Source organism: Aspergillus eucalypticola (genome assembly GCF_003184535.1).
Source record: "Aspergillus eucalypticola CBS 122712 chromosome Unknown BO83scaffold_69, whole genome shotgun sequence".
NCBI lineage: Eukaryota > Fungi > Ascomycota > Eurotiomycetes > Eurotiales > Aspergillaceae > Aspergillus > Aspergillus eucalypticola.
The window spans coordinates 7,303-20,971 of NW_020290343.1; the positions used below are offsets into that span (position 1 = coordinate 7,303).

Below are 13,669 nucleotides of genomic sequence, written 5' to 3' on the forward strand. Positions count from 1 at the left end.
AAATTATTATATTAAATATTTTATTTATTCTAGATTCCCTAAGTAACTGCTGCAGTGGCTGGCTATTACCAAGACTGATAAGTTCACACTGGATTATAAAGATAATAACATACCCCTAGCTGAGGGCAGCCAGTCTTACAAAGAAAGATAATATAATAGCAAGATATGATAAAAATATATAATATAATTTTTTATTTTATTTATTTTATTTACTTCACCTTGCTTGCTTATCTTTATTATTTATATATAATCCCTTATATTCCTTTCCTTTCCTCCCTCATGTTCGATATTTTAGTTTAGACGCTCTGAATATGAGTCATTGATTGGCGCTCACAATTTTAATATCAAGATTTATATATTATATTTTTTATTAAGTCTTAGCATAGATAAGATATACTTAGATTAATAATTATTTATTCTAACTATTTATATCCTTATTTGTAATCACTGTAAGACCAATCTTTCTAAATCTTAAGAAATTAAAAGAAAGAAAATGATATACTTGATTCTATTTGAATATATCTAATGATAATACTATTATAATGGTCATAGAATATCTTTGTAAAGCTTTTATTTATATTATTTGATAGAATCTGATTATCTATTATATTGAAAATATTTTCTATAATAATTACTAAATATTATAAAATCTTATTAATAAATAAGATTAGAAAGTACCTCTAATAAAAACTTTTCATTATTAAATATTCTTGATATATATAAATATCATAGATTATATTTGGTTCAATATGTGTTTAGAGATATAATAATATTATATCAATTAAATTTTTCTGTTTTTTTTCCATAATTATTTATATAAATAGATAGCCTACTATGAGTTATTTATTTATTTTTAGAATATATTATTGAATTCTGTTTCTTTATCTTATAGATCTTTATAAACTGTGAATCTTGAGGGATCAGTAATTTTCTCTAAAGAAATCAGTATCCTATAAGTGTCAGGATAGTATAGAACCGCTATCAATGACCTCACGACTCCTATAATCACCGTAATACGTCATCCTGATAATCTTGCTCCTGATAGCTAGGTTGTTCTATCACAAGATTTTAATATATCTAATTAAAAAAATCCATGGAGGCAGGAAACAGATTATAAGCTAGCCTCAGATTATATCATTACCTATATTTTTTATAAGTATTTCCGCAGATGAATAACAAAATACCAAGCTAGTACTATAGCGTATTAGTACAGAGCACGAAAAGATGATGAACTTTCTTTCTTGTTTTTAGTATTGGAGCTCCTTTTCATTCAAAATCCAGCTGTGAAAGATCATTATCAGTACATAATGGATGTACATAGAGTAGATAGTGGTTCCCTGCATATCGCTTAAAGCGAGGGGCGAGCGTATGAATAAGCATCATTATCATCATCATCACTGTATCTGAATAGGCCCGCTTGAGGTGGTCAGTGAGCAAGCGGAGGTGCTGGTGCTGACGTGGGAATGCACTGTCTGGGTTGTTCATATCCTCCGCAAATTCGTCGAGCTCTGAAAGGAAATGAACAGGATATTTTATGAGGAAGTGATTCTGGTCCTCATATATATATATATATAAGTTTTGTAGAATGTCATAAGCAGGGCAATAATTGGAACAGTTAAATTACTGAGGATATTTCTAACCCGAGGACGTCTCATGTGCCCACCAGCTAGCCTTATCCGATGTACGTGCCTCCGAACTAGTTGAGGTTGTGACTGGTGAATTTGTATCTTATACATTTCTCCATTACCCCTGCCGCGATCTCGGACAGCTGTTGCCAACGCTGGAATTCCTAAAATTATCCCTATTCACACTTTGATGCGGGGTCACGCCACTAGGTTGGACAGCAAGTTCCGATTCCCTGTTGCTTTAGGGCAGAATAATCTGACATTCATCTACAGAAGTAGTAAATGACTTTGAGGGCAGCCAAGTTCTTCCCTAAAAGTTATCTAACATTGAAAGGCTAGATTCCATCAATATTTGTTGCATGAAATCAAATCTAGAAGAGCCGGAGAAAGCTTTGTTCATACCTATTCTTTGATATGTACTCAAATTTCAGACAGCCTCAAACCATCATCTTGTTCCAAAATAACAACTATCTTTTTTGAGATCCTCTTCACTTCATCCACGTTTCTCAAAGAGTTGAACTTGTATTCAGATGCAATATCAAGGTCGCTCATCAACAAAGGCAATACTGAAGTTTTGCAAACTACAGTATTTTCCTTCCTCGTGGCTACTGCAGTGGCCAACAGCAGCGATGCGGATCCGAGAACAACACATAGAGGTAGAATTATCCACGGCCATCTCACATCAATGAAAGCCTCGTCTCTGAAAGCTGTTCCACGGATTCTGTGGTTGGAATCACGGATAGTGTCCGTGAGCTTAGTGGAAATGGAATCCACTACTTCAGTTATGTTACTCAGCTGCAAAAGCGATGTAATAGTCAACCCAGATTGGGCATTCTCTCCTAAAAAGCCCTTGGAATAAGATGTGCCGTTGAACACACTCTCAAGTGCGATGGGTAAGTCTTCTAAGATAACATCAGGGACATAATAGGATGTGTCATTGGACAGAGACTTTGACAAGGGTGTCAACGGGCCGCCTGTTCGTGAAAGCAGTTGCTGAGTTTGCAAAATGGGGATGCCAGCGGCATAGCCGGAGTAGTTGGTAGGTGCATACTCCTTCTCACACCAATAAAATGCGCATTCCGTGAATGATAGCTTTGGTGATGCCGTGAGGTTGTTGGCGGTATAGATAATGGAACCATTCAAACTAATGGTAATGAATGAAACGATAGGAGATTCAATATCGAATATTTTCCCACTTTGTCTTGGAATAGAAGACCAGTAACCCATGTCAAAGAAATAGGTTGACCCACTTTGCGAGATCATCCCATCTTCGGGATGACTGAAGAAATTATTCGTGTTAAGAGTGACATTGAACCCGTAAGGCGCTGTGTAAGTGCAGTTGAGACCTGGGTCTGATAGAGTCAAGGAACTACCCTCTATTTTTAAGACAGCTCCTTGGCAATCATGAGTTGTCTGCTCAGTAACCTTTTCGCATTGGCCGCAGACACCCAATGAGACAAACTTTGGATATGAACAGCTTCCGCTACTGCATTCGGGTTGGAGAGAAGTATTTGAAAGCGAAAGCCCACTCAGTATAGCACGTGGTAGTAATGACGAGAGTCCAAAGCTAGTAACATTATCCGACCCAATATACTCTTGAATCCCAGAGCTGTAGTTGTGCGCGTATTGGATAAAAGCAGTGTCGTTTGAAGACTGAGTTGGCCGCAAGGGAAAAGTGAGAATCTGCTGTGCAAAAGGGTCGACAGCAAGAGCTATGACGGTGAGGAAAGCTCCATAGAATGTTAAGATGCCCGTTTTTGATCCTAGAATCGCCCGATAGAGTATCTGAAATGATCCGAAGGAACCACGACTTGCTTCGTCAATGGCTTGCATGTACTCAAGAGAGGCCGGCCTGCGGTACAGGTTCCACTTGAGCTGACCGAGACAGGCTGTAATAGGAACAAGAAGCGCAGCTTCAGTGATAGTCATAATTATAGAGATTACTGTGTTCGGCGCAGCAGTGTATTGCCAGTCTGCATACCGCGTGCCATGAATTCTGATAAGGAACCCGACCAGTGAAGCGATACCAATCACGGCAAAAGCAGCACAGATGATCTCCCATAGCCACGAGCCACTGAAATCAAATCTGCGTTTGTGTGGTTTATTTATCAGGGAAGTGGAACCTCGCGCCGAGGCTGTCCTTGAATAAGCGGTCCTCACATCAGAATTGAGACGATCAGACGATGCTCGTGACTCGGTGGGATCGATACTAAGCCGGGGTGAGCTTTCTCTCAGCTCGTGTATGTTTTCACTTGTATGATTCATAGGTGGAGTCAGCTGATTGACTATTTGATAGGATATTCGGAAAAGGACAAATGTTATCTGACTAGCAGAGGGCAGCGACACCCAAGTAAATTTGCCAAATCAACAATCTATGATGGATGGACAGGAATCAAATTGAATTTTGGAGGAGCTGAAAGTGTACCTGGTCTGCATCAGGCGACGAGACGGCTTTAATGTGAGCATATAGAGTCGGGTTTCCTACTATGTTGGGCAAGCGGCTCCAGACTGTGTGGGGCTGGGGGGCCCGACCTTACATGTACTAATCATAGATAAGCTGAAACAGCATTGGGCTCCGAGTCTTTATCAGATGACTAAGTAAGTAAGATTTTAATATGTTCTATTGATCTAATAGGATAGTTGAGAACTGACATCTGCTTAAAGTCTTACAGCGGTGGAATATCCATGCAATACGTGCACTTTTTAACCCTCGATGGAGACTGCTGTTGCTAGTATTATGATTCCCGCTACCACTGCGCGAATATAACCAGCATGAGTGTGACGGATCGCTGAGATCAATATGTTGGTGTCTCTCTACCGTTTGCCGGCCTTAATGGAGTGCAATGCATGCTTTATATCACTGCTTGATGTCCACTAAAACTACAGAGATCCGTTTCTCCCATATTCAATCTACTGCGTAGGGCGAGTAAGGTGGGTTTACAACCATCCTTACGTCAGCCTCAGTCTCATAACTACATCTGACACTGCCACTATACGCTAGCACTTGTTTTTTCTGATGGGACGCCTGAACCGGGATGACAAGCCATGAGGCTGGAAGATAATGGAACTAGTCACTACCAGTCCTGACTGCTGACCGGCGCTACGTGATAAGTTACAAATATTAGTAAGCTAGTATGAATTAGGAAGTTATTTCAAACCAGTCTAGCTCCCGCAAATTCCAATCTTTAGTCTTCCCACTGTAAGGCCGAATATTTCATTACTCTTATCTAAGAGAATAGGTCAACAAGCCATGTCCCATTTTCTACCTAATAACTCACTATACTGTACTTGGAAAGTCATTTCATTCTAGTAGGTCAATCGTTTGCTTAAACATCAAAAATTTCGTCCAATAGCAGTACATACTTCAAGTACTTCAAGTGGCACCAAAGATGAACCGACCTGACAGTAATAAGACTGACAACATTCAATGAAATTATCGAAGCGAAGACTTGATCGTAAGATGGTGGAACTGGCCTGTTTAATGAGGGCCTGATCGCGGTATTCAAATTTACTCTGTAGTAAGCCTGGCGAAAACACAACTCCTTCTCCACCAAAAACGCGGGTCCGTGCATCTCCTAATACTCTCCCAAGCTCCAGGTTTCTTTTGGACTTTACATGTTATTCCAAACAGGCCAGAAACTCTCGCCTCATCCAACTTCGGGTCATATCGGAACTTGAGCTTCCTTCTCCCGGGGTCCATGTGACGCAAGCAGGAGGTGTAAACCAGTCAATCCATTATAACATTTACTCCTGAGCAGTGTATAAGGGTAAATATAATGTTGGAGCGACATTTTAGGTCAATATTGAAGTTGTAGTAAACGCTTGATTCTTCTATCTAGGCACGCTCGGAAGGAGCGGTTTAAGATTACAGTGCTTCAGGTCACATGACCTTGCTTACTTAGTGTGACACCTCAGTCGTCACATGACGTACCACGTGACTGCATTGCACAGGCCACGTGACCTCCCAGACTCAGAGGATCGCTGACAGTAATCCCCAAAGAGATAATCAGGACGCAGGACTTATTAAATAATAAGATAAAAATTAGCTAGAAAATAAAAAAAAGAAACTAAAAGTGTTAATAAAAGATTTGTCAGGATCCCCTGGGGGGTGTGACAACCTAAAGACTACTATGACTAATTGTGTCTGAATGAAGCCTGTGTATTCACGAGGACTAACAAATCTAGAAAAGAAAGGAAAAAGTTATCTAATTCCAGGAATTAAATTATTTTATATATTGAGCGATGCTTTCTTTCTGGTACTCCCCAGCGACCTTGGTTATATTCCTCAGACATCCACCCGCCCACTCGGCTACGTAAAGCACAGTTCCTGTCCAGGGCATGTCAGGATGACTCCATTGGATCCATGACACATGTTTGCCTGACGGATCAAACTTAGGATGCGAATAGAAGTCATCGCCCTGAGCAATGGTGACTTCTGTATCAGAGAGAATGTCAATCGCCACCAAAGTGTTGTGCACGTCGGTTGCCTGGGTCTCGGGGGTCGCATCTCGGTGGTCTTCTTTGATTGCAAGCACCCACTGCGTATCGATGGGATGATTGCAGAAATCGGCATATCGAACGCCCTGGACTGTCGAATGCACGAGAACGACTTCACTTGATGCCGGGTCTAACAAATACAGACTGCAAGATTTTTCGTCTGAGAAGAGTACTCTTCCATCCGGCCTCATCATAATGGAGCCGCCTCCAAGCTCCTGCACCGTTGCATGTGCACTGTAATCTCTTGGTAAGACGTCCCGGCTTTGTCCGTTGAGATGTTGGATGATTGCAAAGCGACCACCTTCGGTAGGGTGACACTCCACCGAGTAAATAGCACCAGTTGACTCCTGTACCTGTTAGCGACAGACCAAGTAAGCTTGATTGAACAGAGCACATACATCAACGACTACTTCGTGCAGCGAAATGCTGTCAGTTGCCAACCGGTCCGCGGTGAGTGGGCTTGTCCATTTGCCGTACGGTGCATGAGAGGGAGGCATTCTCAGGATTTCCGGATGCCCAGAAATAGAAGGAGAAATTAATAGACCAGGATTGCGAGAAGCTACCAACAGACAGTGCAGACTTTCGCGATAGTTAACCCAGAGGATCTCTTCTGACTCACCATCAATTAGGTTGTTTCGGGACAGTCGCGTAGCAAGCCCCACTGGGATAATTTCATATTGCAGTGAGATTACATAATTATAATAATCAGTAACATGATCGGATAATGACCCGTTGGGATGGGCTGCCGGCAGTTGGCCGCTCTGCCTAATAAATTATAATGATAGATTTAAAATCAAGTAACTTAATACAATACAGATAATATATTGAGAGTCGGACTGAATGTTGAATTAATGTGGATATATAATAATATTCCTTTTAATTATAATCTGTGCAGCGGGATAACCAGTATTAAATACTTTATATAACCTGCTTTTATATAGTTTATATATCTTAAGTTATTGAACATCCAGTACATTCCGCGAGGTGGGAACCGTTGCTGGTTAGCCGGAACCAACAATAAATACCTTACTTATACGGTATCTTGTAGGCCAGTTGGAGTTGTGGATAATTTCTTAGTAAGATTTAAAAGGGAAAGATTATAATAATAATTGAAAAGTCAATGAATCTGGTTCTGGATGATTTTATAGTATAGAAGTGAGTGATTATTATATTATGACTGGTATATAACTATCAGTTGCTGTCATAGACAGAAGAGTATACTTGAGTAGTTATAATATTCCCTGATAGTTAGGGATTCTATGGTTATACTAAATACTTTTTTAGAAGATTCTACAGAATATATTCTTTGCTTTAAACAATGAAGCACCTGCATAGCTAGCATCTCACTACACCAGCTCAATCGGGTATAAGAATATGAATATAAATATGAATATAGATATGAATATAAATATGAAACAGTACTATATGACTGCACTAGACCCGATTAAGAAGCTAAGCTATCCCCACAACCTTGATGCCTGAGTCCCCAAAGGCGCACCCAACACCAGAACTGCCTTGCTCTCTGAATCGTGTAGAGATTCAACTCATAACTAATCTCCACCTACCTCGCGAGACCTAGATAGAGATAATAAGGAAATTCCAGTCTTGGGATCTTGCCAGTGGCAAATACTCATACCATGTTTCTTCCACTGTCTCCAGGGAGACGCGGTATACCATCCTCCTCTGAGGTCAGTGCCAAGTCTGCTGGTCACGTGGTTTCAGCCTACTCAATACCTTAGACAATTAGAGGTGAAATTAGAGCAAGTCTAAGAAAATTATTGGTGTCTTAGAGTACCACAGTGCTGGGTGTGTCTTTAATAATATAAAGAAATATGATATAATCTTGGATCTAGTAATCCAATCACCTTCGTCACCTTCTTGCATAGCTAGCTAGCTCGTCTGTATACATATCAAGCGTTTGAAATATTATTATTATAAACTGCCCCACACCTTGCCCGATCAAGTAAATGTGGCCAAGATAATAATAGGATAGCATTATTCTACTTTCTTAATAGATATATAGATTACCCACTTACTGTCTGTGCCAGACCTGTAATACTAAGATAGATAGAAGATGTCCTGCTATGATAGGATACCAGATAAGACTACTGTGAAATCAGGGACATGAAACAGGAACCTAATTCATAGGTGGCAGAACTTATTATTAATGGTCTATTTTTATATAAATGGGTGTGACACGGGACACCAGGAGGACCAGGCCTTGCATGTATTATACTATATATCCAGCCAGAATGGGAAACTTGTAGATGATCTACAGAATATAACATGGCAATTGGTTAGGTTCAGAATGAGTAATTCACTAAAGTCTGCGGTGTGCTAATTATGTAAATAACTCATATCCCCAGTCAATACTGGTAAAGCACCCTCCAGTCATCCAGCGATTGGATAGGTTAGATATGTTATGAGTAAACAACTAGAAGGCATAATACAAGCCTTACTGAATGACAAATACTTCAAAGTCTTGAAGGCATATTCTACATCATTCAGAAGAAAGGGGCTATTAGAACACATGTAAGAACATGACTTGGTTGATGCAAGATTGACAAGCTCAGGTTTCCATTCTATAGTAAAATGAAGTGAAAGGAACATAAAACTAGAGTTTCACACTATATCAAGGATAATTAGATTAAAAAGACTGATACTCAGGTCTTACCTCTTAATACTTAGTAAGATAAAAATATAATACTCCGGCTTTGTCTTCCTTTTTAGACCAGTGGACACCAGTAATGATATGTTTGTTAACATAATAAAGATAATCTACCCGTGGATAATTATTATATATTATAACTATAAAGTAAATACTATGATAAGTAATTTCTGACAGCTTCACCCATTCACATCAGTTGAGGTCAAGAAAAATATAATAATCAAAAAGAGGCAGGTATATGAGAAGTAGAACCAGGTATTAGTATATAAACTCACAAATATATCACTCTAATTAAAAAGAGACTTTCTTATTCTATTATCTAATAAATACTTTATCACGGACGTGTTAGAGTAGATAATCTTAATAAGAGATAATAATTTCTCAGTTACTGGCTTTGAATAATATCTAGTTTGGAATAAGTAAACCTTTCATTTATTAAGCAGAATTTCTGGCTTTACAGTTTATAGATAATTAAAGATATCTTATATCAGCTGGAAATCACTTTTACCTTACTAATTGAATTCTTGCTTATTTATATAAAAACCCTTGTTCCCATGAATATCCAGAGTTATCACATGCCCCATACAAAATTATATAAAATATCTAATATTTATAGAATAAATTAGACTTACTTTTTATAAACTTGATATTCTCCTCTTTTACATGTAATTCTTATATTATTATAATTAATTAACTACAATTTCTTTGTTTACTTGATGATTCATGATCCTGATCTAGATTCATTTACTACAGACAGTGAATTAAAGATAAATAAAAAATATTTTTCTGTTTAAAACCTTTAGATTAAGTCTTTTAAGTTATTTAAGTCATTTAATTCATTTGTTATCTATTTTAAAATTTAATTTTTCTTAATTAGACAGTAGGATTACTTCTTTTTAATAAGTTTATTAATTATACTTATCTTTATATATTTTATGATTTGATATCTAGTTTTCTATTTAAGACTAGTATCACATAATTCTGATTATATTATTATTTTATAATTATTATCTGACCATACCTCCTTTAATTATATAATTGAAGAGATATTATTATCTTTATATTAGATTTTTTTATACTAGACTATCTATTCTTTTTAGTCTAGTAATATTAAATTATTTAATCCTTATTATTTTCTCCTTTCCCAGGAAATTTCCTGACAGTTATAAGCCCAGCTTATCTCTACTGAAAGGTCTATTTAAAGGTTTAATTAATAAATACTTATAATAATAACAAAAATAAATAAGTTTACTAATCAGTTAATTACTTTCTATATTTAGCCGGTATAGATTAAAAATATTAAAATCATGGCTGAAGCAAAGCAAGTATAGTAATATATTAATTCTAATCTTATAAATAAGCCAGTAATATTAAAATAACTAAATAAACTAAAAATTTAAATAAATTAAATAAATAGCTTAAACAGTAATTAACCTATTAGCTAATAAATAAGAAATCTATTATAATTATATAAGAAATTATAAAATCTCTTTTAAAGAATATCAGATAATTTTTACTAGAATATTAATAATTTTATTAATTATATATAGTTTATTATCCTAATTCCACAAACAATCGATTCTGGATGTGAACTATTACTTTCCTGACGAACTTGGAGCCTTGTCACGGCCTGTGTGGGCCAGTGTCTGGGATTATGTTTTGCTGCTCTCGTGGCGCGCGACTTCGAAATCTCTGTGATGCCTCCGCGAAGTCCAGGACCGTTCTGAGGATACTGCTGTCTGGCGGGATATCTTATAACTTATTTTCCTTATCTTGACCTGCTTCTCCTAGTATATCTGATATTTTATTTAAGACTCCTCCAATCTTTTGCTGCAGTGTTTGACGTATTATGCTAAGCCGTAGGCAGTTAATAAGTATATATACCACTATCTCTGTAGCTCTATACTTGTACTACTCATCTTCCCGGAAGTTATGTTGTTTGCTATATGTTGCCAGCCATGAATGGCCTGTATAGAGCTACATAAGCAGGTATGCTCGGTTCCGAGGAAGTAAGTTATATAGATAACAAGACCTGCTAGATGATAGGCCTTGGTTAATACAGTGCAGGTACTCTCTATTTTTTAAGATCCTCTATTCTTGTTCCTACTCTTGATAGATTTTTCTGTATATGTATCCTTTCTTCTGTATAAGAAAATATTTGAAGGAGTATTTCTTATCTATACTTATTATATTCTTGGCTAGCCGGTCAGCTGTCTTGTTTCCAGGATTCCTGCAGTGACCCGGTACTTATTACAATTACAGTGAAATTCCTCGGGCTTTCAGCTTGCCAGCTGAGTGGTGAATAGCCTGGATAATATACTAGCCTGATTTATTCTATAAGTTTTTGATTATCTGTAGGGCAGACATGCTATCACTGAGAATTATTGCTGGCTTATAATTTATTTCCGCGCTCCTTTGATTTCTCTGTACTAGCTGGAATATTAATCTAGTAGTATAGTAAATTACTATGAGCTCAGCTGTATAGATCAACCAGTATTCTATTGAGCTGATACTGATTTGTTGAGATTTTAGGACCTGTAGATTGCAGTCGAGAGATACTGCTGCTGCATCTAGCTGGTTTTGCTTTCCCGATGCATCTGAGAAGACTACTATGTCCTGTCCTGAAGCCTGCTTTTGTAAGGCTTGGGCCTGTGCTTTTTCTCGGTCTGGTTTGATCTCAATCTCGGTAAAAGTCTGCGCCCGCCACGGTGCTAATGGCCTTGGGTCAATGGTCTCGGTTAATACAGTTCTTCCGGATACCGGTGTCATCACCTACACTCTTTGTTTATCTTACTAACCCCAGCACTAAAACCACGCTAGACCAAGCTTGGCACTAGACGAAAGAATGGCTCGATGTGGCATGGGGTCTCAGTTGCGAGGGGGTCAGAAATTAGTGCAACAGTGTCAGAAGAATCCTGACACTGAATAAGCTTTATTATATAATTAAGATAGCTCAGTATCAGGATCTTTATAACTAATACTGAATTATCTTCATCACGTGGAAAGATAATTTAATATCAAAGATTTACTATTAATAATAAATTATTTTTTTACGTGAAGATAAGTCTTCTGATTATAATAAAATTTTAACTTTATATAGTCTTAAGTAGTTGAATCTATACAGTTCAGTTTAAATTTAATAAAGAAATAAGATACATCTCTTAAATATATAATATATAATCTAGTTAACTTATTAAAGCTATATTTATAATAATCAAAACAGTTTATATACAAGTAAAGTTATAAGCAGATTTTAATTTATTATAATAATAAGATTATAAATTAAGTTATAATATATATTATTACTATTATTTTCTATTATTTATACTTTTTTCTAATTTTTTTTTTTATTTTTATTTTTATCTTCTGTAGTATTTTTTTATATTTAAATCTTATTTTTATTTTTATTAAATATTCTCTTTTTTTTCTTTTTGTCTTTATTCTTTACAGAGTTGTAATAGTGTTTAAACTAATCACAAGATAAGTAATTCTGTAAGTTTAAATATTAATAAAATTAAATTATATATTTAAAGTAATTCTGATAATAATTTAATTATAATAATCATATCTGAAATTAGCGGACTTACTTCTTAAACTGGAATTAGATTTATCTAAAGTAGAATTTTATTTAAATTTAAACTTATTTATAATAAAATAGTCTGTTAATTAATATTTAGAATTACTTCAGAATAATCCTGATTAATATAAAGATAATTTCTTATAAATTTTATATTTAATATATAAATATGCGCCCTTCCAGTTAGATTTAAATTAACTATTAATTTATATTCAATATACTACTGATAAGAGACTCAGTTATATACTATATTTAATTACTAGAACTAGTTATTTTATACTAAATCTTAATTTAAATCTAATATTAATTTCTGCTGAGCTGTCTATGCTTACTATTAAAATTAAAAATAATTATATACTGTATTTAATTATTAAAACTAGTTATACTATATTAAATCTTAATTTAAATTTAATATTAATTTCTGCTGAGCTGTCTGTGTCTACTATTAAAATTAAAAATAATTACATGCTGTATTTAATTATTAAAACTAGTTATATTATATTAAATTTTAATTTAAATCTAGTATTAATTCTAGCTGAGCCTTTTATATATATTCCAGTCTGGTATAATATTAATTTAAATTCTATTTTAACTAACCTCAAATTTAATTCACTGTAAAGTAAAACTTGTCAGGTTTTTATTTTATTATAATTAAGTTTAAATATAATTTTAATTTCCTCTGGTTATACTGCGCCCAGTATTCAGATATATATTAATTCAAGTATTAATACAGCACCAAATCTATTCTAATTTAATTAATATTATAGTATAATTCTTATTTCTACATTGATTTAACTAAGTTTAAACTAATTAAATTATAAAATTAATTCTAGTATTAAGATTATTTCTTTCTTCTAAAGAGATTAAGTATATTTTTATTAATTTTAATTAAATTAAAAATAAATTAGCTTTTAATTAATAATATAATAGAGTATATATTACTTCTTAAATATTATTAAATTTAAATTAATAAGAATAAATACTGGCTTAAGATTAGTAATAATATTTTATATAATATAATTTTTAATATATCTATCTCTCTGTATCACTATATAAGAGATCAGTATCAAAGTTAATTTATATTTAATTTTTAAATTATTAAAATTTATATTAAATTTAAACTTAGTCCAATTTTAAAAGAGTCTTAAAGAAAATATCTAATTTCTAGAAATTACTATTAATAAGTAAATCTTGATCCAGTACTATTAAAACTAAAGCTGACAGTATAAAAATTTTATATTTAAATTAAAGTTAGTCTCTGTTTAAACTCTATTTAATTCTAGTCAATATATATAATTAAAT

General features: G+C 34.8%; 3 protein-coding genes across 3 annotated transcripts; all 3 read right to left on the reverse strand.

Annotated features, from left to right (window-relative positions):
* Nucleotides 1-1,836: 1,836 nt before the first annotated feature.
* On the reverse strand, nucleotides 1,837-3,997 carry BO83DRAFT_219960 (uncharacterized protein). The gene is made up of 2 exons (XM_025526806.1): nucleotides 2,028-3,997; nucleotides 1,837-1,960 (listed from the first exon to the last, which is right to left on the reverse strand). The coding sequence occupies exon 1, from the start codon at nucleotides 3,888-3,890 to the stop codon at nucleotides 2,046-2,048; it is 1,845 nt and encodes a 614-aa protein (XP_025381772.1). The 5' UTR covers nucleotides 3,891-3,997; the 3' UTR covers nucleotides 1,837-1,960; nucleotides 2,028-2,045.
* Nucleotides 3,998-5,848: 1,851 nt separating this feature from the next.
* BO83DRAFT_422048 (uncharacterized protein) lies at nucleotides 5,849-6,771 on the reverse strand (the record flags this gene model as incomplete). Its single annotated transcript, XM_025535018.1, has 2 exons — nucleotides 6,521-6,771; nucleotides 5,849-6,475 (listed from the first exon to the last, which is right to left on the reverse strand). Exons 1-2 carry the CDS (start codon nucleotides 6,617-6,619, stop codon nucleotides 5,849-5,851), a joined length of 726 nt encoding a protein of 241 aa, XP_025381773.1. The 5' UTR covers nucleotides 6,620-6,771.
* Nucleotides 6,772-8,799: 2,028 nt separating this feature from the next.
* On the reverse strand, nucleotides 8,800-8,967 carry BO83DRAFT_327519 (uncharacterized protein; the record flags this gene model as incomplete). The annotated part of the gene is made up of 1 exon (XM_025528093.1): nucleotides 8,800-8,967. A coding segment is annotated over one exon (168 nt), but the record flags the coding sequence as incomplete, so codon positions are not given.
* Between the last annotated feature and the right edge of the window lie 4,702 nt (nucleotides 8,968-13,669).

Bases quoted from the DNA above. Each gene is read 5' to 3' on its own strand.
- BO83DRAFT_219960 (XM_025526806.1), bottom strand. From the start codon at position 3,890: ATGAATCATACAAGTGAAAACATACACGAGCTGAGAGAAAGCTCACCC.